The sequence below is a fragment of the Eurytemora carolleeae genome, unplaced genomic scaffold, assembly GCF_000591075.1.
Source record: "Eurytemora carolleeae unplaced genomic scaffold, Eaff_2.0 scaffold926, whole genome shotgun sequence".
NCBI lineage: Eukaryota > Metazoa > Arthropoda > Copepoda > Calanoida > Temoridae > Eurytemora > Eurytemora carolleeae.
Window position 1 is genome coordinate 62,830 of NW_019396816.1, and position 22,445 is coordinate 85,274.

Below are 22,445 nucleotides of genomic sequence, written 5' to 3' on the forward strand. Positions count from 1 at the left end.
CACCGGTTCCTTTTATGGTCTGATTTGTTCATTGATCGTCAAAATTATGGCATTATTACTATGAATAACAGAAATTAGATTAAGAGCTATTAAGAAAAATTAGTTGATTGGGTGAATATTCTTTTTAAGAGATTTTTTGTACAAAACATTATTTCCCCTCAATTTTTAAAATTTTGCTATTTAAAAAAGCAGATCTAATAAAGTTCACTTTCTCTAGAATTGATTTATATTTAACAAATAACTTATTTCAATTTTATTCTTAGATTTAGATATAAAAACAAATATAGCATAACACATTTTCTTCCAGGTGCAAAACCTCAATAGAAATTCCTGAAAAAAAAGTTTATTTATAAAAGTTTTTAGGTTATAATATAAACTTCGAAATTAATCCTGATGTAGTACTTTTTTAAACCTTAACTAAATATTAACGTAAAATGTTTTTGAAATTTTGCAGAATAAAATCATTTTTTACGCTAAAATACAGAGATACTCAAAAAAGACGAGACTACCGAGACTTTCTTAAAGAAAGAATAAGAAATATGACCTTACCAATCGTTTAACTTAAAGATTTTTTAAAGTCTCATATTTTGTGGATTTTGTGTAATAAAAAAACCAAACTTTAAGGTACCATTTAAAATTTGAATGAATTACTTACGCATTGTTTCTTCAGTCTTTACATTTCATGATTTCGTTATTTGATCATATTTTCATATTTTCTGAAAAAATAGGGAAATTTAGAGAACAAATTTAGGCCTTTTTCGTTTTCTTGGCTGGTTTATTCTCCTCGTCCCACGCCTTCCTCTTCTTCTCCAAGTTCTTGGACTCGTTCACTCTCTTCTTCCTGTTCTTCATCATTGACTTGTACAGGCCCTGGTGCTTCCTCTGCACCATCATCACCCGTAGCCTAGGATACAAAATCATTTCAAAAAGAGATTCAAACTTTTATATTTCAAATCTGTTCAGTACAAAATAGTTTGCCCGATGCCCGCCCACTCTTGCGGTTTAACCTTAAAGGAAACATAAGCGTGATGAATGACCGAATCATATACCCGATTCCTAACAGTACCCTTGAAACCTTTATCAGATCAATAATGTGGAGGATATATGCATTTCTCTAGATTCATGTGTTTAATGAGAATAATTCATATATCTTTTCCTGATGTAGAAAAGCGCAAGTCATATTTGTAGAAAAACCACATTTTAAAATGTCTGCTTTCAAAATTATAAATATTGAAGTTTATTTTATACTTGCTCAGACAAAGATGCTAATGGTACCATTGTGAATCGGGCATTTGCCCGTATTTGGCCGGCATAAAATACTTAAATCCGTTCGTTTAAAAGTTAATGCTGTGGATATAAAGTTCAGTCGCAGTTTTAGCTTCCGGATAATTTGCGCAAATATAAAGATTCTTTGATAATCTAAATACTAATCTTAACAATCAATGAAAGCTGTGTCAATTGGATCTGCACATTTTTAAGTTTTTAATCAGGGATCTAATTGGTTTCTTCGAATCCAAATGATTCGAATTATAAACATAATTTTTAAACGATTTGTTTTTTTAATAAATAATTTACCTGTATTCTTCATCCTCCTGCATCCTTCGTTCATGTTCCTTATCCTTCTTCTCACGTTTACCAGGGGTAACCTTGGTACCTGCCTCCGCCTCCTCCTCCCCATCATCATCTTCACTCTGATCATTATCATCATCTTCCTCTTCCTCTTCTTCTTCTTCTCCGACCTCCTCATCCTCCTCTTCTTCTTTTCCCTTGTCTCCCTCTAGGAGAGCCTTCTCCTCTGGTGGCATATAGTCTCCGATTCTTCTCTCCGCCATGAACGGAGAGAGATGAGGAGGTAAAGTTTCCCCTGGAAAATATTCATGTTATTCTTAAATATTTTTGAAGCGGCTGAACTGAACCGATTGTGAAAAAGGAAATGAGTTCTTGCAACAAACTCAAATCTTGTAATTCCTATATCTTTGCAACCTAGTGGTGGAAATAGATTTGTCTAAATTAGAGTATTTGATCTAACATAATTCATAGTTTAAATATCAAAGGTCCACGACTTCGGGTTTGCTAAGATATAGGGATTACAAACTCAGATTGTGTGACAAATCTCAGTTTCTTTGAGCGTGAGACCTCACAATTTAAAAATTATCAATCATCGAAATATCGTTCATAAGTCACTTTTACAGAGAAAACGCAAAAAAATTCAATTGATCATAATCAGACGAAAAATCCATAATTTTAAAAAAGATCAAAAATATATAAGAATAAATAAACAAAAATTTATAAACGGTTCAAATTTAATTAAAAAATATTACCTAAAGCATAATCTTTCTCGTTGAGTTTACTCCTACGGTTTATAGAATCAAAGATCCATTGAGGTTGGACATAGAACCTTCCAAGCTTCTTATTCGATATACTCTCCCTAGATTGAAAACTATTAAATCCAATTAAATTGAAAGAGATTTTTGATTTGTTGCAGTCTCTGAAATTCCAATTTTTTTGTTGCAAAAGTAAACCAAAACACAAAACGCAAATCTTTTTGAAAAAGTCGAAAATCCTTCAAAAAGAGAAAAATATTTTATGTATTAAAGTCAAGTGCATTTTAAATTCTACGCGGTCCTTCCTTATTGGAAGAAAGAAAGACGAATATTTTCTGGTCCCTTTTATTGTGTTCTAATTATTTATTTATGGTTTCAAAGGAACAATATTAAGTAACCTGAGCGGAAAACTTTAGAATTGTGGATATCGAGATAAATGTTTAATCATTGGTTGCAATCCAGCAGGGAAATACAAAAGAGATGATTAAGCATAAAACCAGTAGTGTCGACAGTGGATACAGCGCTTTATTAATCAGGATTAAGGGTATCCAAAATTCAAAAGTTTTTAGCTCTGAATACAGAAAACCAGAGCTGGACTGGAAACTCTTGTATTGTGAATATCGAGATCAATGATTAATCTCCTCATTTTGTTAATCTGTAGATTGCAATATAAGTGTGCACAAAGGATATAGAGACTAAGCTAACAGAATTAAGGATATCCAAGACAAAAGTTTCCAGCACAGTAATCAAGAGACAATATTTACGAACACAAAAAAATACAAATCATGAGGAGAAAGTTACGTTAAATTGTAAAATCTAATATTTGCAAGAAATTAAGCGAAAAAGTTTTCAGGAACACATTTGGGATGAATACCTCAGAATAGAAAAACGTTTTTGTCTGGAAAAATTCGCCGAACCAAATATTATTATGGCAAGTAAGGGTTTTCCATGCAACTTATTTGGTGAAAGAGGGTCTTACGTAAGTTTTAGATTGAAAGATTCCCGCATTTTACCTGTCAGAAATCTGATGAGTAACTCTGTCGTCTTCCTCCGTGTATGAAGAACCAGGTGCGGTGGTTGCGCACCAACTAACCTCGCCTCCCATGCTTCGGATCATGAAGACGAGGGGCTCCCGGGGAACCTGAAGAAAGAATAAAATAATTTTAGGGGTTTATTTGCTGAATTGTGGACCAAAAATATATGATTGGTATTATTATTATTATAATTAGCAGACAACCCATCATTCAATGAGAAAAGGATCGACGCTCCTTGCCACCGCATGAAGTATATCCATGGACCAAACGGCCTACCTTGCCCCTTAAGTTTGAAAAACCTGCCTATACATGTCCAATCTTTCATTCCCCCTCTCCTAGATCTTAAAAACATTCTTAAAAATTCTTAAAAATATACAGACACCCATGCAATTCTCAATTTATCAAAGAGACATCTAATTTGAAAAGGTGATAAGGAAACGCCTCACTGTGAGGAAACGTCTCACCCGGAAATGCCTCAAAAACCACTTATGAGGAATTTCCGTTTTATTTTGGGAAATTCCTCAAAACGGGAAAATGGTGAGGGATTTCCGAATATTTTTGAATCGTTTCCCAATGTTTATAGTTGAGGTGTTTCCTCTTTTTTTTTCAAGGCGTTTCCGTAAAATTTTTTTTTAAACTGCATCAAGTTGAGGCGTTTCCTCCTTTTTTTGAGACGTTTCCGCATATTTTTAAATGCGTTTTCGTTTTTCCAAAAAAATTAAAAACTTTATTTAGTTGAGGTGTTCCCTTTTTTTGAGGCGTTTCCTCATATTTTTTAATCGTTTCCGTTTAAAAAAAAAAATCTAAGACTTTATTTAGTGGAGTCGTTTATTTTTATAAAAAAAACTTCAAAAATTTAATTTAGTTGGGGTGTTTTCTCTTTTCTTGTACAAGAGCTTTAGTGTATGGGGGGCACCTTCATTTGTTTGTGCACACTGCACACCCCTAGAAGATTTTGTGCCTCCAAAAAAGAGGAAACACTTCAACTAAATAGAACTTTAAAAAGTACGGAAATGCCTCAAAAATTTTGCGAAACGTCTCAAAAGAAGAGGATACACCTCAACCAAATGAAGTTTTTAAAAATACGGAAACACCTCAAAACTTTTGCGAAAACGCCTTAAAAAAAATAGAGGAAACACCTCAAAAGTTGTTCAAAATACGGAAACCTCAAAATTTTTGCGGAAACTCCTCAAAAAAAGAGGAAACACCTCAACTAAATAGAGTTTCAAAATATACGGAAACACCTAACAAGTTTTGCGGAAACGCCTCAAAAATATTGGAAAATCCCTTTCAAATATTTTTCAGCTAAAAAGCAGACACGCCTCAAAATAAAGAGAAATCACGGAAACAACTCAAAAAACTACTTTTAAGGGGTTTCCTTTTTTTTGAGGCATTTCCGCGGTGAGACGTTTCCATAGCACCTTTGAAAAAAGGCGTTTGAATACGAGGGAAGCAAAATTGATGTTTATTGTAAATATCAAGAAAATGTCAAAAGTTTAGTTATTGGTAATTTTTTTGAATTGAAAATACGAACAGATTACATTTTGGAAATCCCAGAATTATGTTAAAAGGCATTATTGTTTGAAAATTGAAAAGACGATTTAAAAGTCACCATTTAAGGCTGTACAGTGGACAGTACACCCTATAAAATCAGGAGGGGTGTATATTAGTTGTAAGACTAATATTTTTCTAGGTTTCTAAAGAGGGGGGGGGGGCAGAGCCCCTGTTGCAGAGATTTTTTTGTTGACTTTAGTAAAATAATGGAATGTTTTGGTGTCGTAAAAAGGTCAATGAAAGGTCCCCCCTACAGAATTTCTGATTTAGTTTTTTTGGTGAGATGCAAACGAAAAGAAATATGTTTATTTTACTTTACTTACATCATCATTTTGTATTATATTTTTCCACTTTTTCCTTATTCTTCCTTTTCTCTTCCAACTTTTCCCTTCCCACTTCCCTTTTGCCCATTTTTCCTTGCCCCTTCCCTTTCCCCTTCCTTTCTCCCTCTTTACTTTATATTTCCCCCCAAACACAATAAAAGCTCATATTTTTGCCCTCCCCCCTGATATTAGAAAATGCTGTAGGAGTAGTTTCCTTCTTAAAAAGAAAAAAAACCCTAATATTATTTTCATGAAAAACACTAATTAATTCTCTTTTGATAAGTCACTCTCTTAAATTAATTAAGTGTAAACCTTTAATTAAAAAGATTTAATTACTTAACCTTTTCTCAGAAATTGAATTTTGTAAAATGAGAAGAAAAAACTGCAGATAAATTTGATTAAAAGACAATGGCAATTTATTATAAAAGAAAAGGATAATAAAACAGAAATTCTTATTTTCCAAGTTCTTGTTAAACAACATAACAAAATCAGATAATTAAAAACTGCAATATCAGGAAATTCTCTTATTTTTTTTTCAACAATTATTTGCATTATCATGATTAACAGAATCCATTTTTAATGCAGATGCAAAATTCTAAATAATAATGAAATTGATTGTTTACCTCACGTCCCAAAAAGAACTTGAGGCCAACGAAGAGCTTAGATTGGTTCTCCACGGCCTCCGCTTCCTTCCTGGCAGCCTCAACCGCCTCACTGTCATCACTCATGGGGATATTGTCAAGTTCAGGAATCTTTCAAATAATAATATTAATAATATTTTGTTATTAATAACAATACTAGAATAATTATAAGAAAAACAACAATAACAATAGCAGGAAGATTTCTTTATGAGATTTTCACTAAGATTTTTACTTCGATCTTATAATCAAAAAAAGTCAGAATTATAAAAATATAAAAATCTTAATAAATAAAAAAAAAATTCAAATCATATTTGTCAAAACATAAATAAAATAAGAATGGAAACATTTTTACCAAAATATTTATTAACTTATTTTTCTTTTACATGAATGTATTTTGTGTTACAAGATAATTATCCAACAGCAAATAATCAAAAGATTTCTGAAGAATGCACGAATAGGCAACATGTTTGAAATATTTGAATATGGTATGGGAGATGTACTGTGTAGGTAGGTTAATAAGTAGATAAAGATTGTAGATTGAATAATTATAATTTTGGAAAAAAAAATTTAATATTACTTCCAAGATTTTTATCCTAAATATATGGAAGAACGATTCAAAAACAATAGTCACGACAGCGTTTTGGGGTTGCTTTTGCATATATTTATTTAGATTGATCAACCTTCTTAAGACAGATCAACCTTCTCTAGATAGATCAACCTTCTCTAGATAGATCAACTTTCTCTAGATAGATCAACTTTCTCTAGATTGATCAGCTTTCTCTAGATAGACTAACCTTCTCTAGATATCTACCAACCTTCTCTAGATAGATCAACCTTCTCTAGATAGACTAACCTTCTCTAGAAAGACTAACCTTCTCTAGATATACCAACCTTCTCTAGATATAGCAACTTTCTCTAGATTGATCAGCTTTCTCTAGATATACTAACCTTCTCTAGATATCTACCAACCTTCTCTAGATTGATCAACCTTCTCTAGATAGACTAACGTTCTCTAGAAAGACTAACCTTCTCTAGATATACCAACCTTCTCTAGATATAGCAACTTTCTCTAGATAGATAAGCTTTCTCTAGATATACCAACCGTCTCTAGATATCTACCAACCTTCTCTAGATAGATCAACCTTCTCTAGATATACCAACCTTCTCTAGATATAACAACTTTCTCGAGATAGATCAGCTTTCTCTAGATAGACTAACCTTCTTTAGATATCTACCAACCTTCTCTAGATATACAAACTATCTCTAGATATACAAACCTTTTCTAGATATACAAACCTTCTCTAGATAGACTAACCTTCTTTAGATATACCAACCTTCTCTAGATATACCAACCTTCTCTAGATATACCAACCTTCTCTAGATAGATCAACATTCTCTAGATAGATCAACCTTCTCTAGATATACCAACCGTCTCTAGATTTCTACAAACCTTTTCTAGATAGATTAACCTTCTCTAGATAGACTAACCTTCTCACCAACCTTCTCTAGAAAGACAAACTTTCTCTAGATAGACCAAAATTCACTAGACCTACCTCATCGGGAAGTACTGTTCTCTTGAGAGATTGGTTAAGTGCTGCGATACAGCTGTCATCCTGGGCGCTCTCCGCCGCCATACCAGCCAATACAGGGGGGTAGGTCAAGTTTATGCTATTATACAATCTAAATATAATATAATTTTGTGAATAGAATAACGTAAAAACGGTTGAACCTACCAGTTGATGTATCCCAGCATGGTTTCTGCCCCTCCCTCATTCTACTCCTTTTACCTGAAGTTGATGAATCCCAGCATTGTTGTGTAGAATTCGACGAATACGGACATGAGCTTCATGTCGACTGTTGCAGGGTTCTGATATCCGAAATTGTGTGGCACTATCCAGGTAATAGTCTGACCCTAAAAACAACTCAAATAAGATCAAATCAAATCAGGGATTTCGGGAAGTCCTACTTCCATCTCCAAATCCTTAAGTGACTTATTTTTATTTTTGTTCCGTAGGGAAAATAATTTTGATATCTGACTTGATATTTTTTGTTTCATAAAATTTATTGTGGAAAAATTACTCTAACATACCATCAAATGCCATAAGTAAAAATGAAAATGAGGCGTTTAATAAATGTTTCTGATAAAAGCTTTACCATCTGATTAACTCTCTGATTCTTGAAAAGTCAATGAAACGTCAAGACTTCAATGCTTTTAAGACACCACCACCTCTCTCTTCTTGATTATTGTTACCTTGATGTCTGCCTGAAAGTAATATCCCTTGATGGAGCAGAAAACCTTCCTAAGAGCTCGAGATTCTATAACGAAATGCATAAACTCTACACTCAACCGTTTACACAGATCCACCATCTCCACTGGGGTTCTAGAAAAATAAATATAAAAAACAGTCAAATTCATTTAATTAGATGTATGTTGATGTTTTCAAAAATTGGCACCAAAAAGCAATGATTGCGTTTTACAACTGTTTTTAAAAACCATGGCCATCGTGCATCCCCAGACTCGTATTGTAGTCATTGTCATATCATATTCACTGTTATATTATAGTCATTTTAATATTGTAGTCATTGTCATATCATATTCACCGTTATATTATAGTCATTGTAATATTGTAGTCATTGTCAAATATTCACTGTTCTATTATAGTCATTGTAATATTGTAGTCATTGTCATATTGTAGTCATTGTCATATTCTAGTAATTGTCATATCATAATCACGTTCATATTGTTGTCAATGTCGTATCATATTCACTGTTATATTGTAGTCATTGTCATATCATATTCACTGTTATATTGTAGTCATTGTCTTATCATATTCACTGTTATGTTGTAGTCATTGTCATATCATATTTACGGTCATATTATAGTCATTGTAATATTGAAGCAATTGGCATATCATATTTGTGGTCATAGTCATTGTAATATTCACGGTCATAATTTAGTCATTGTGCGTAAACTATCATCCACGTGCAAACTAGACAGAAAAGGGTAAAATGGGATGTTACTTGTACGACATTGTGACCAATTAGCTCTTCTAACTCTGATTTTCCGCACACGTATGGGAAAAACAAATTTATCTGTTTGCATATAAAGATTAAAAAAAATGGGTTTTCTTATTAGTGATTTAATAAGAGGAGTAATAAGTAAATTCAGGGGCGTAGTCAGAAATTTGTCCCGGCCTTCTCTAGATAGATCAACCNAGCACCCTTTGAGGCCTGAAATACTCCTGAAATTCATAGATTTCACTGTTCCAGAGAGGGGGGATAGCACCCATAGCCCCCCCCCCCTGATTAAAAACGTGTAAGATTTAAATTTTACGTGCAATTTTCTTCAGGTTGACGGATCCAATCAAATTTCAATTACCTTGCTGTTCTGGGGAATGTAGAATAAAGGAAAATAAGACACAAACAATCTTCTAGATCACGGATAGCATCTATAAACGTGGGATATCTCTCCTTTACAATGTGATCTAAACAAAATATAATGGAATTAAATAGTTAGTTGAAGGGACTGTAAAGTGTAATCGTATTGTGAAGCGGTATGTCTAATGTACCTTCTAAATCTTTATCTGATCAAAGATGTAGAAGTAATCCTTGTTAAAAATTCCTAACTAAAAATTCATTATTTTCCATTCAGACTGTTATGCTGCATAAACAACGAAGAAAATTGTAAACATTATCAGTTTAAGATAGAAAACGATGATGCCTTTCTAATGATTACTCAGATAATGCTTTAAAGGGTACCGTTCATCGGACAAGTCACAGTTCCCTTAAGTAGCTATAAGACTTATTCAGGCAGCCTGAGGTAGAATATTTTAAAGAATTTTTAAGAATGATTTATGAAGATCTGGAAAAAATGAAAATGAATATTTTTAATACTTTATACCCAAAAATCTAGTAATTATCCGCTAAAATAATTTATCTTCCAAATTCAAAAAATAAAACCTTAAAAACATATCTAAAAAAACATTTTCAAAAGAGGGGTTGGAGTTGAAATAGTTAAGTGTGACAAAAGGTTAGAATTAATTAATAAAGACTGCACAAAAACTAGTTCTACTATATCTAGTTAACTTACTCCTCTCTCTGTTTTCTAAATCCGTTTTCTAGCGAAGTGTTGTACGTATATTTTAAGAATAATTGACGAACAATGAATATAATTAAAGAATATAAGATTCTGTTGAAAAATAAATTGATATTTATAAAAGATGAATTTGAGATGAGTACTTCATTTAAAGATAAATCATTTCTGAACATATAAGGTAGAGAGAAGAAAACACGTATCTAGAAAGCATATTAAATGATTAATACTTTACTTAGCAGTATTTTGGAAACGGGATTGGCTTACTTCTACCTAATCATTAATCATTTCTGAGTAGAAAAAAAAATAATCTGATAAAAAAATGCTGAACAGAAATCAGATAAAAAATTAGTATGTTTTGGACCTTTTTGGTTGTTGGAGGCGGGTGGGGGGGTTATTTATTCACTATTAAAAAAACAGTGAAAAGCTTAAAAATATGCAGTAGCAACGAAATCCTTTTTGAAAACGTATAATCCTAATGTTTACCTAGACTGTATTTAGGTTTATTTGCCCTCAATCTCTCCACAGTTTCCCAGTTCCGCTTCTCCTGCGCCTTTTTCAGCTTCTTCAGGAACACCTTGAACTCCCTGAACTTCCAGACTACAGGTTCATGGAGTAGAAACCTTATATCCTAAACATTAGAGGTTTAACAGGTTCATGGAGTAGAAACCTTATATCCTAAACATTCGAGGTTTAACAGGTTCATGGAGTAGAAACCTTATATCCTAAACATTAGAGGTTTAACAGGTTCATGGAGTAGAAACCTTGTATCCTAAACATTAGAGGTTTAACAGGTTCATGGAGTAGAAACCTTATATCCTAAACATTAGAGGTTTAACAGGTTCATGGAGTAGAAACCTTATATCCTAAACATTAGAGGTTTAACAGATTCATGGAGTTGAAACCTTATATCCTAAATAAACAAGGTTTTACAATTATATCAAAAATATTAGAGGTTTAAGAGAATCATGGAGTAGAAACCTCCTATATATATATATACTTTGTGACCGATGAACGTTAAAACGGTTGAACCGAACAGGCCCAATTTCTAGTGGGAACTCACATGACCCCAAGAAAGGTTTATGGACGCTCAGAATTACAGAAAGTAGTTTTCGTAAAATTTTACGAATCCAAGAAAAAACATCTTATAACCGAAAAACTTGTTATTATTGATTTACAGAAGAAAAAAATGCTGAAAGATTGAGCAAAAATTAAAAGTTGAAATAGTCTGTATTGAAAGCATACAAGGTGCAGAGATATGATTACAAATTGTTTTGGCATGCATCCCCATCTTCTAGGGGATATGATTACACACTGTTGTGGTATAAATTCCTCCCATGCTCCAGATGCCCGGAAAGCTGATGTTCTAACCTTCTCATAGTAGAGTGTTTGAATCCTAGAGTTTCCTTTCTGCACCTTCTTCCGGTTCCTGGGCTCACGAGGGAACACTCCCTTTAAAATACACAGACGCCTAAAATAGAAATTATGTGATTATGGGAGATGAGATCTGCAAGAACCCCCATCTTGGGCAGCCCAGACCGCCTACAGGACTATTGTATATATATATTATATATGTATTTAGATAAAAACAATGTTTTTTTCTGCTAGTTTTGTTTGAAGGAGAGATAAAGTAGTGCTTAGAAGGTAATTATTTGGACTGTATGTGTGCCTTTTAAGTATCTTATACTTATGCCTGATATCCAAGAAGCCAAGTGTTATGAATTTACAGTTCGAATTTTGCCCCCCCCTAGGAGCTCCTAGGGGGGGGCAAAAACAAATTTTGCGCTTCGCGCAAATCTTGCCCCCCCCCTAGATTTATTTCTGTATACGCCCTTGGTATTTAGTATACACAGACATTTAGAATAAAATTATGTATTTATATCATATACGTATTTAGTAAAGAAAAAAGTCTAGAATAGTAATAATGTATATACAATATACATTATACATGTATTTAGTATACACCGAAGCCTAGAATAGTAAGTGTGTATATATAACATATATGTATTTAGTTTACACAGACTCATAGACTCACTCATGTGATAAACATCGTATATATGTATTTTTTCTTTCATTCAGATTTCTGTATATTTACTTTGTTGCTTCCCGTTTGGGATTTAATTCAGACCTTGACTATGATGTATCCATTCTATTATATATCCATGATTAAATCCACCCTGAAAATCATATTTTTCCCTTATTAGGTGGAGGCTTAGACCTCCCCGCCCCTATTCACATCTAGATGTTTCCTACCTGAAATCCTTGAGGTTAAGCTGGAGCTTGTACATGGCTGCCTTCCTCGTCATGTAGTTGGACACCTCCCCGCTCTCTCCCTTGCGCTTACGTGGAACCATTTTATACGACGCTAATTCTGAAAACAAAAATGCAGTTGGGTAACAAATATTACAAAGATAGTTAGTTTCAATATTAAACATGTTCCAATCTTTTTCAATGCTTGACAGAATATTTGGTTTGGATTGTAATTAAAGAACATTTTAAAACAAATAAAAAACTTTTTAAAGCATTTTGTAAATAAATCTGAACGGTTCTAGAAATATTAAAATGTGAATACAAAAAAATCTGATGCGAGTTTAAGACGAATGATTGGTGAAAACTGAATGCGAAAATGGTAAAAATAGTCCAAATTGGTTTAAATATTTGCACACATTCTTCAAGTCTCAGAAATTGCGATGCGAGTCTTAAGTGACAATCATTCGACGACACAAAACAATGTATGAAGTTAACAAACATTAGAAGACAGTCCATGTGAGTGAACGAACATTAGTATACAGTCCATGCCAGTTTACGAACATTTGTGGACAGTTCATGTGAGTTAACGAAAAACAGTAGATAGTCCATGTTAGTTAACGCACATTAGTAGACAGTCCACGTGAGTTAACGAACATTAGTAAAGTCCATGTGAGTTGACGTACATCAGCAGATAGTCCATGTGAGTTAACGAACATTAATAGACAGTCCATGTGAGCTGACGAACATTTCTTCTATGTGTTGATAAATAAACTTGAAGCGAAACTCTCGAGTTATTGGTAACCTGGAAAACAAAATTAATCTAACATTTCTTGGAAAGATATTTATAATATTAAATAGATTTATTCTTAAGAAAGCTTTTCCAATATTTAATTTTATGAAGGTTCAATAAACCCAGACCCCAGATATTAATCTATCATTTTCAAAAGAAAATGAAATTAAATCAAATCAAATCAAATCAAGTTATCAAATCATATTTTTCAGGGATTGACAGACAGAGATTTTTTACTTTTAACTTTGATTTTACTTTACTTTTCCCTTTAATATTACCATAAACTTAACTTTAGGGTGAAATACGTCAACAGTCATTTAAAGTAATTTAATAGTTAATTACTAGTATAGAATATAGTTAGAGAACAATAGATTTATTATGATAGAAGAATAACCATAAATAGATAACTTCATACTTTTTGGTGACGTAATGCATTCTCGTCAAATAGATTCAGCAATAAAAACATATATTTAATATTGTAGAAATTCAATAAACCCAAACAATGAACTATTATTATCAAAGAAAAAAGAAAAAACGAGATCCATCTTTTCCCCTTCTAAAATCATTCAAATTTTCCCAAATATATACGGAACCATTATTTCCTGATGTTCGAGGGAATAAATTATCCCGCATTCATGGCGGGGGGGGGGGGGGGGGGGGGGGGGGGCAGCGTTACTTGCTGGGAAATTACCAAATATTTTACCTGAGGACAACCATGAAATATGAGAATCTCAAGAGCACCGAGTCCATCAAGAAGAAACTAAAACACAAAGGGTTTAGGTTAAAAGGTAGAAGTAGTTGAGAGGATAAATATGATATCTTATAACTCCCCCTAGACATGGCCACGATCCAGACAAGAGAATCTATTGGGACTAAAAGAATGATTTCAAGTGACCTTCCATACAAAGATGGCATGCTGCCCGATTTACAATGGTGCCCTTTAAAGCTTTGTATAATCAAGCATGAATTAGAACTCAACGTTTTTGTAATTGAACACTATCAATTTTTAGTTGCAGTTTCTCTGCAACGACTTGCGCATTTAGATTTGACATCTTTGCATGGAGGGTCACTTGAAATTACGCGTACAGAAAAAGAAGTTGAGATGATAAATAATCTGAACAAATAAAATGCAAATTTGCAAAAAAAAATATTTTAAAAAATTGTGCAGAATATGACAATTATACATTTTTGAAAAAATCCCTTGACCCAGCTAATTCAAATATTCAAAAATATTTACAATATTTTTAAAATTTAAGAAAAACTAAAATTGTGTAAATTCTCTTCTGAGGTTTATGTGCAAAATCTACACAAAATTTCTTTTCAGAACTTGTGCGATCTGCTTTCTTATGTTAAAGGATTTCCAAAAAAGTTATAATATGTTGAAATCCAAAGATTGGAAATAGATCTTAATATAGATTTAGTTTGGTGAAGGTAAAATAAGGCATGCCTGAGAACTTAGGCAGTAGGTATAAAAGCCCGGCGTTTAACCTAAAGTGAGAGGCATGCATTAGTTAGAAAAGTCAAAGAATTTAAACAACCTCAGACCAATACTTTTCGAGTTTTCGAAAAAACCGTAAATTCCTGAGTACGCCCCTGAATTCAACGGTATCACATGTCGAAAAAATCAATGAAGTCCTGTAAGTAATAGAAAGAGTGGCGGGAAGCACCCTGAATAAATGGCTGACCTGAATACCCAGATCTGTAATGTGCTTACATCCATCTATTCTCAGTTCTTTTATAGTATCCTTACTCCCACTCCTTTAATAATAAAATTCAAATAACTCAGGTATAGTACACTAGAATTCACTTCTAGCTGATTGAGTCAACTACAGTACACTACCAGTTCTTTTATAGTATCCTTACTCCCACTCCTTTAATATTAATATTCAAATAACTCAGGATAGTACACTAGAATTCACTTCTAGCTGATTGAGTCAACTACAGTACACTACCAGTTGAATTTGCGCACTGAAGTAAACTTCAAGCTGATTGTGTTCACTACAGTAAACCTCTTGCTGATGTACATTATAGTAAACTTTGAACTGACTGTGACTGTGTACTTTGCTGTACACTTCCAGAGCGTTTTGTACACTGCTGTACACTTCCAGTTGATTGTTCACATTGTAGTACACTTTTAGCTGTTTGCGTATAAAAAAGTTCCAACTGAGTGTGAACACTACAGTATAGTTCCAGCTGAATGTGTTTACTGCAGTTAACGTACAGTTGATGGTGTATGTATATTGCAGTACACGCCCAGTTGATAGTACATACCACAGATTCAATTTATGATTCTATCCAATTCTGCGTACTTATTAATTTGTAATTTTATTTATTGAGAATCCGGAATCGTAAAAATTAAACCATTTTTTTGCTTGTCCCTACCGGTAATCAAATAAAATTTTCAGTTAAAGTTATCAATTTTAAAATTAAAATCTAAGAGATCTTCAGAATCGACTTGTATAAAAATTATTGTTCAAACGATTAAAGCGACTTTGTGTGTAAATTTACCTAGCTAACTCCTGCATTGCACTATCTGATATATCTAGTTTAGAGGTATATCTAGTATAGAAGTTTACCTAGCTAACTCATGAAGTGCACTATCTGTTATATCTAGTCCTGCCAAACTCAAGGATTCAATCCTACAAGAGTCCCTTAGAAAATAAAAACATTAAATGAACTGTTCATAAAATAAAAATTCATCTAATTACCTAATTTTTGCAAAGGATGTTCAACGATTAGAAAAAACAAGTTATAAACAAATATGTTCAATTTGAAAACCAATTGAGCCAAACCCCATTCTTAAAGATATTCAAGAGAGACAGAAAGATTGAACCTTCATGTAAGATACGCGTTGCCATTATGCTTACAATATCAATACTAAGTTAAGAAAACTTATTGTAATAGAAAGTTTCAACAACTTTTCTTATTCTTCGTTTTCATCCCTTAAACATGCTAAAGGGGATGGTGGAGTTGGCACATTTGATGTATTTGTTGCTACTACTGCATTCCCATGGTTCCTAGCTTTCGCTTGATATGCATAGTTAAAACATTTTCATTTTTGGAGGTCATTTAGGTCATTAGAGGTCAGTAGAACGTCAAACGCTGGATTCGTTGCTGCAACTGTATTCCTGGGGCTCCTAGCTTTCGTTTGATATGCATAAAGCCATAGCTAAAACATTTTCATTTTTGGAGGTCATTTAGGTCATTAGAGGTCGTAAGAGGTCATTAGAAGGTCAAATACTGGATTTGTTGCTGCTACTGTATTCCCTGGGTTCTTAGCTTTTGTTTGATATGCATTAAGCCATAGTTGAAATATTTTCTATTTGTGGAGGTCATTAGAGGACATTAAAATTCAATTTCATTTTATTTTAGGAATTTCGATCACTAATTAGGCGTGCACCCAAAAAATTGGAAGATTTGAACCAAAAATGAAGGCAGGGCCCCCCCCCCCCCCTGCTATGCAGACGTANCCCCCCCCCCCGGAATACGCATCTGCTTTCCTCATCTATATTTCTAACCTAAGCTGAAGAACATGCTGGTCTTCAAGACCAGGGCAGTGTCCAACATCAATATTTGCCAGGTGAAGACAGCTACTGGATATACAGGTAAACAGCTCAACACTCAAACCAGACAAACCTGGTGTAAAATCATGGTTAATCCTGGTGGAATTTATGGATAAACCTGGTGGAAATCATGAATAAACCTGGTGGAAATCATGGATAAACCTGGTGGAAACCATGGATAACAAGGTGGAAATCATGGATAACAAGGTGGAAATCATGGATAAACCTGGTGGAAACCATGGATAACAGGTGGAAATCATGGATAAACCTGGTGGAAATCGTGGATAAACCTGGTGGAATTTATGGATAAACAAGGTAGAAATCATGGATAAACCTGGTGGAAATCATGGATAAATAAGTTGGAATTTATGGATAAACAAAGTGAAAATCATGGATAAACCTGGTGGGAACCATGGATAAACAAGGTGGAAATCATGGATAAACCTGGTGGAAATCATGGATTAGCCTGGTGGAATGCATGGATAAACAAGGTGGAAATCATGGATAACCCTGGTGGAAATCATGGATAAACCTGGTGGAAATCATGGATTAGCCTGGTGGAATGCATGGATAAACCTGGTGGAAATCATGTATTAACCTGGTGGAATGCACGGATAAACCTGGTGCAAATAATGGATAAACCAGGTGGAAATTATGGATAAACCTGGTGGAATGCACGGATAAACCTGGTGGAATAAACTACAAAGGATACAAAGATTGACCCGTACCGGGCGTCTAAAAAGTCGGTTTGTAGAAGCTCAAAGCACAAATGTAAAAATTCACAATGGGTTAGAGAAAGAAAAAATTTGATCCTCAATAGTTTTAGTTTTGCTCCGTAACAAAGCACCTGGACCCACTTGAAATTACGCTTAAAGTCCCTCAGTTTTTGTGGTAAATTACCTAACCCCAGAGAAGGTTTATGACAAGTTGAAGTTGAAACAGACGCCTCAACGCCTCAGTGCTTAGGGGATATTCCGTAAAATGTAAATTTTTCATAACATTTATCACGGTAACACCCATTTAATTCATACATGAATATAAGATATTTCTAGTTAAAGGAGGACACACCTAAAATTGGTAACCCTACCTCTGAGAAAGAGAGAGGTGAGATATCTTTGTCCTGATATTAACCGAATAAGACTCTCTGCAGACACAGTCGAGGGGATTGGTTCAGGGTTCTCAAGCATAGAGGGGTGAGTTCTTTTATCAATATGGGCAATCCGGTTAAAGTTAATTTTCCTAAATACATTTCCAATTTAATCCAATTTTAAATCATATCTTAAAGAAGGAATAACTTACAGGGGGTATAGGTTGAAACCTAACCATTTTAGGAGTTGATCGAGACCCATGAGAGTTCTATCAGATGTTCCTGCATGAAGAAATGGATATAAAACTGTGTCAAATTTATACGAAAATCTACATACAAAAAATTTTGTATGAAAATAATAGGTTTAAGCGGATCAAATTCAGCATATACACAACCAATCTGAAACGACAATATTCCAGAGGAGCCTATGTAACTTAAGTTTGCTTCTATTATTATTTAAACTAAATAAATTTTTATTTATAAAAGATATAATTGATAAGATTATTTATACACTCGTTTCACATGACCAGAATTCCCACCAATGGCAGTGCAGTATGCTGGTCATGTGCTAATGATACTACACTGCCATTAGTGGGAGGTCTGGTCACATGATACGGACGTATTTATTAATCAATTAAATTTATTATCAATTAAATCTATTAAAAATGAAAAATTATTAAATTCAAATTATGTTAGGGGTAAACCTAAGTTTCTTAGGCTTCCCTGGGATATCGTTGTTTTCAGATTGGTTGTGTATTTGCTGAATATGATCCGTTTAAACCTATTATTTTTATACAACATTTAATGGATATATATAGATTTTCGTATCAATTTGACACAGTTTCCTAACAGTTTCTCAAGATAATAACATCCGACAGAGCTCTCGTGGGTCTCGATCAACTTCTAAAATGGTTAGGTTTCAGCCTTTAACACCTGTAATTTTTCCTTTACAGTCCCTTTAAGAAAAAAATGGACGATACGATTTTAAAGTTCATAGAATATGAATATTTTTTTAGAACCAAAAAAATAACACAATAAATAAATAATTGAAACGTATCTATTTAATAGAAACTTTTCTAAACTAAGAGAAAGGCTTAATTTTCGGAGAACCTCCATTAATTGAGTGACATGTAGGAATCACGTAGGTAACCTATAACAATTCATCAAACCATTACTATGGAAGAAATCGGCATGTTCAATTAAAACCGCTTCCTTAAATCCCTGTAGCAAAAATCCGTTTGTCATCTTCAAGAGAACCCTAAGCAAGCAAAGCTTGAATTTACTCAAACTTGATCATACCAAGGTACCGTTGTGAATCGGACATTCAACTCTATAAAAATGTAGGGCCACTAATTCCGTCTATTACATCAGTAAAAAATATGAAAAATCTAAAATTAATTTCTCGCCTGAATGTTTTAATTTGGGCTAGCATAGTCACAAGTTCATTGGTTAATTCTTCTAAAACGTTAAATAAACTATTTATTGTTTAATCTTAGAATAATGAAAGAATATCATATTTCTATAATTTGTCATCAATTTTCTTCTGATTTATTTATAATTTATTTATTCCTTGATTCTCCATGTTGATCTCACGAACACTAAACAAAATGAAAATTATAGAAATCTAGAAATGAAGACTTGTTCAATCATAATTATTTATATTATCTGTCGCTAAAAAGGATCTACTATATAATGAGAATGCACCAATGAAAAGAACGCATTTAAATTTAACACTTAAAATATTATTGCGATTTTTTTTTAATAAAGGATAAATTTTCCTGCCTGTTATGCAATAATGATTCTAAAATAGCGGGAGTAACACTGTATCTTTTTAACACAACTTCACGAATATAGTCCTAGACATCAATATATGAAAATAAGATAAGTAAAAGAATAAAAATAATTCCCTCCCCCCCCATATATCTATCTGTACTTGGAAAAAAAAGAATGATATAAAACTGACCTAGTTTATCCATTTTATGATAATTTCTCAAATTCTTTATTAAACTTTAATCTTATTATCGGGGTTTTATTTAAAATCCATATCAGAGTTTAAGATGTTTGACCCAGAGTTAAGGAGAGGATTACTTAATTAAGTAAAGTTCACAGGGTTGGGAAAAGGGAAAGCAGGGTTGGATATTATATTATTATTATTATTATATATTTGTGGGAGCAGTGGAACAGTGGGAACAATGTTTAGGAAAAGGGGGAACATTTCTCATAGAATTTTTATTACTTTAAACCATATCCCGGTTGGGCTGTTTTGTCTCTCCTATGATTTTGCCCTTAGAGTTAAGATAGGGTGTGATAAATATCCATAATCCCTAGTAAAACAATTTATACCTATCTTTAACGGTTAGGGTGAAAAGGAGGTTAAAAAAAGTTCAAAAAGTACGTAAATATTTTTACTTTTGACAAATATTAACAAAATTCATAAAAAAAACACGATTGTGTACAGTTGAACGTCTTTTTAAGTTCACTAGATATGGATTAAATAAAACTGAAAAACTAACAAAACAAAGAATGAAATTGATTGGGTTTCAACAATTATTTTATTTTCTTAAATATTTTTTCTATTTTATTTACCCCTCCCTCCTTAAGCTTTAAAGGTTATCTTTCATTGAAAAATTTAAATCCGGACTAAAACCAACCTTAAGATGGCGGGGTAGATATTTAAAGGATTGAGGATCATGTAGTTTCTGAGCTCCAACCACTACTCGGAGACACAGTTCAACCAAACCAGAGAAAACCATTCTCCAGGGTTCAAGATTAGCAGGCTTTAGCTCAAAGTTTAAGATTACCAGGATTTCAAGGTTCAGTTCTGGATCAACCAGTTTCCAACTCCAAGTTCTATTTTCATCCAAACAAATGAGAGGAATTCACCAGAATTTTAACTTTTCACTTGAGGTTTACTTTAAGCAGACGGAACTTGATAAACTAAAGCTCAGCTAGTTAAGTTAAGTTAAGCTTAAATCAACTTAGGATCAACGTCAACTCACAGTTAAGGATTTGTTTTAAGTTCACCTTCTCTATTTACTAGTTCAGATTTAAAACCAAATATTCTGAAAATGGATTGAAAGGAGAGAAAGAAAATCTGATTGATTATTGTTTTCTTTGTTTACAACTTTATCACTTAGTTCACCTGAAACAAACAAATGTGACATCAATTTAAAGGACGTATTTTTAAGTGACTTCATTTAAGGAGTAGCATGTTCAAGAGGGAGGGGGGGGGGGGGGGGGGTACTTAGACGTCTTTTTCCTCGATTTTCTTCAAAATATCCATTATCCATTTATTGAGTATCATATTTCTGAAGATGGAAATATAAAAATCATTTCTCAGTCGTATTACTACTAACTTTGCTTTTGCTAATATGGTAATCTTATGAGGAAAATTTTTTTAAAAATGGAAACACGAAATCTTTCCTTTTTCTTGATGACGATGTATAGGGTTGGGGGATCTGTAAAAACCCCAGCAGACCGCCATCAGAACTTTTACCCTGAGCTTTGGTCTTTAATAATACGCCTCAAAGGGACTGTAAACGTAATTTCAAGTGACCCTCTTTACAAAGATAGCCATGCCCCATATACAACGGAACCCTTGAAACTTTAATCTCATCAAAATGTGGAGGAAACTGTCATTTTTCTGAGTTGATAAGTGCTTTACTCTGATATTATCTGATAAAATGAGTAAGTCTCTTTTGCAGAGAAACCACAAATGAAAATGAACAGTTAAAATAAAAAAACGTGGATATCTAATTCATGATCAGACAATGCTTTCAAGTTTACCGTTGTTAATCGGTCATTGCCATCTTTGAACGGAGGGTCACATGAAATTATGCTTGCAGTTCACTAAAAAACGTGATTTTGTAATTTTCTTTACCAAATTAATAAAAATATTTACTTGATATTATTACTGATAATACAGCTCCAGATTCATACCGTCATGTATCTCGTAATCTTCTAGTCTACATCAACCAAATTTTTATCGACTAGAAATAAACACTCCTCTCCCCAATTCATTTAAGAGTAAATTCACTATCCAATCCAATCCAATCCGATCCGATATAAAAGCTATATAACGGGGGCTGCATAAAAAAATGTTTGTCACCCAGAAAAAAATTCTATGAATGATTATTAATCGATCCAATTAAAAGTTTCTAAAAAAATAACTTGATCAGTCTAATTTCATCAGAAATAATCCAAATCTATCAATTCAGACCAACTGATGTTCTCGGTAAAACCACGTTACTAAGGAGGTGAAAATCATTAAAGATAACTTTTTCATGATATATTTTATTTGATTGATTGATTGTGTTCCTTATGTGATCCTTGAATATTGTGTACCATTTCTTCAGAACAATTTTATCCCACCTAAAAACAAAAATAAATAAATTCTAAAATTTAATTTATCAAGTACTACTATAAGAAAATACAATTTTATTATTGATATTCTAACAAAATTTTTTCCCCAGAAAAATTGTAGAAGTAGAAGTTTTTTATTGAATGCTAGTTCCTTACGTTCTGTAAAATTCATTTGATTAACTTTGGCAAAACTAAAACCACGCCTGCGCTTTTCAGTTCCCCTCGATATTTTCCACAGTTTGTATTTTTTTCACAAGCACAAAACCCAAACATTTTTGTTCAGGTTAATCTTTAACATGTTTATGTAAACCTTGACGGAAACAATAGAAGAAAATCCCCAAAAAAATATTGCAAAACATTTGTTTTTTTAAAATAATTTTTTAAAATTTATACTCACTGAAGATGAATTTTTAATTTTAAACGC

General features: G+C 33.0%; 2 protein-coding genes across 4 annotated transcripts; both read right to left on the bottom strand.

Annotated features, from left to right (window-relative positions):
* Positions 1-238: 238 nt before the first annotated feature.
* LOC111708987 (pescadillo-like) lies at positions 239-12,368 on the bottom strand. The gene is made up of 13 exons (XM_023482516.1): positions 12,223-12,368; positions 11,341-11,440; positions 10,456-10,600; positions 9,256-9,361; positions 8,128-8,257; positions 7,664-7,788; positions 7,430-7,556; positions 5,859-5,987; positions 3,338-3,465; positions 2,322-2,428; positions 1,576-1,864; positions 656-904; positions 239-330 (listed from the first exon to the last, which is right to left on the bottom strand). The coding sequence occupies exons 1-12, from the start codon at positions 12,321-12,323 to the stop codon at positions 748-750; spliced, it is 1,644 nt and encodes a 547-aa protein (XP_023338284.1). The 5' UTR covers positions 12,324-12,368; the 3' UTR covers positions 239-330; positions 656-747.
* Positions 12,339-21,624, bottom strand: LOC111708991 (protein AMN1 homolog). Of its 3 annotated transcripts, none has more exons than XM_023482521.1 (11): positions 21,561-21,624; positions 20,311-20,801; positions 19,442-19,515; positions 19,229-19,257; positions 19,066-19,117; positions 17,660-17,811; positions 16,528-16,645; positions 15,586-15,648; positions 14,695-14,767; positions 13,713-13,769; positions 12,339-13,021 (listed from the first exon to the last, which is right to left on the bottom strand). In XM_023482521.1, exons 2-11 carry the CDS (start codon positions 20,410-20,412, stop codon positions 12,935-12,937), a joined length of 807 nt encoding a protein of 268 aa, XP_023338289.1. In that variant the 5' UTR covers positions 20,413-20,801; positions 21,561-21,624; the 3' UTR covers positions 12,339-12,934. The 3 variants fall into 3 exon arrangements, with proteins under 3 accessions (XP_023338289.1, XP_023338288.1, XP_023338290.1); XM_023482520.1 differs by having other exon boundaries at positions 15,586-15,660; XM_023482522.1 differs by lacking the exon at positions 19,442-19,515 and having other exon boundaries at positions 15,586-15,660.
* Positions 21,625-22,445: the final 821 nt, after the last annotated feature.

Bases quoted from the DNA above. Each gene is read 5' to 3' on its own strand.
- LOC111708987 (XM_023482516.1), bottom strand. From the start codon at position 12,323: ATGGTTCCACGTAAGCGCAAGGGAGAGAGCGGGGAGGTGTCCAACTAC. The intron at 7,789-8,127 runs GTAACAATAATC...AGTTGTTTTTAG, and splicing joins ACTTTCAGGCAGACATCAAG to GGTCAGACTATTACCTGGAT. The intron at 2,429-3,337 runs GTAAAATGCGGG...TTTTCAATCTAG, and splicing joins ACTCATCAGATTTCTGACAG to GGAGAGTATATCGAATAAGA.
- LOC111708991 (XM_023482520.1), bottom strand. From the start codon at position 20,412: ATGGTTTTCTCTGGTTTGGTTGAACTGTGTCTCCGAGTAGTGGTTGGA. The intron at 16,646-17,659 runs GTAGGGTTACCA...ATTTTACACCAG, and splicing joins CACCTCTCTCTTTCTCAGAG to GTTTGTCTGGTTTGAGTGTT. The intron at 13,770-14,694 runs GTCAGCCATTTA...TTTGTGTTTTAG, and splicing joins TTACAGATCTGGGTATTCAG to TTTCTTCTTGATGGACTCGG.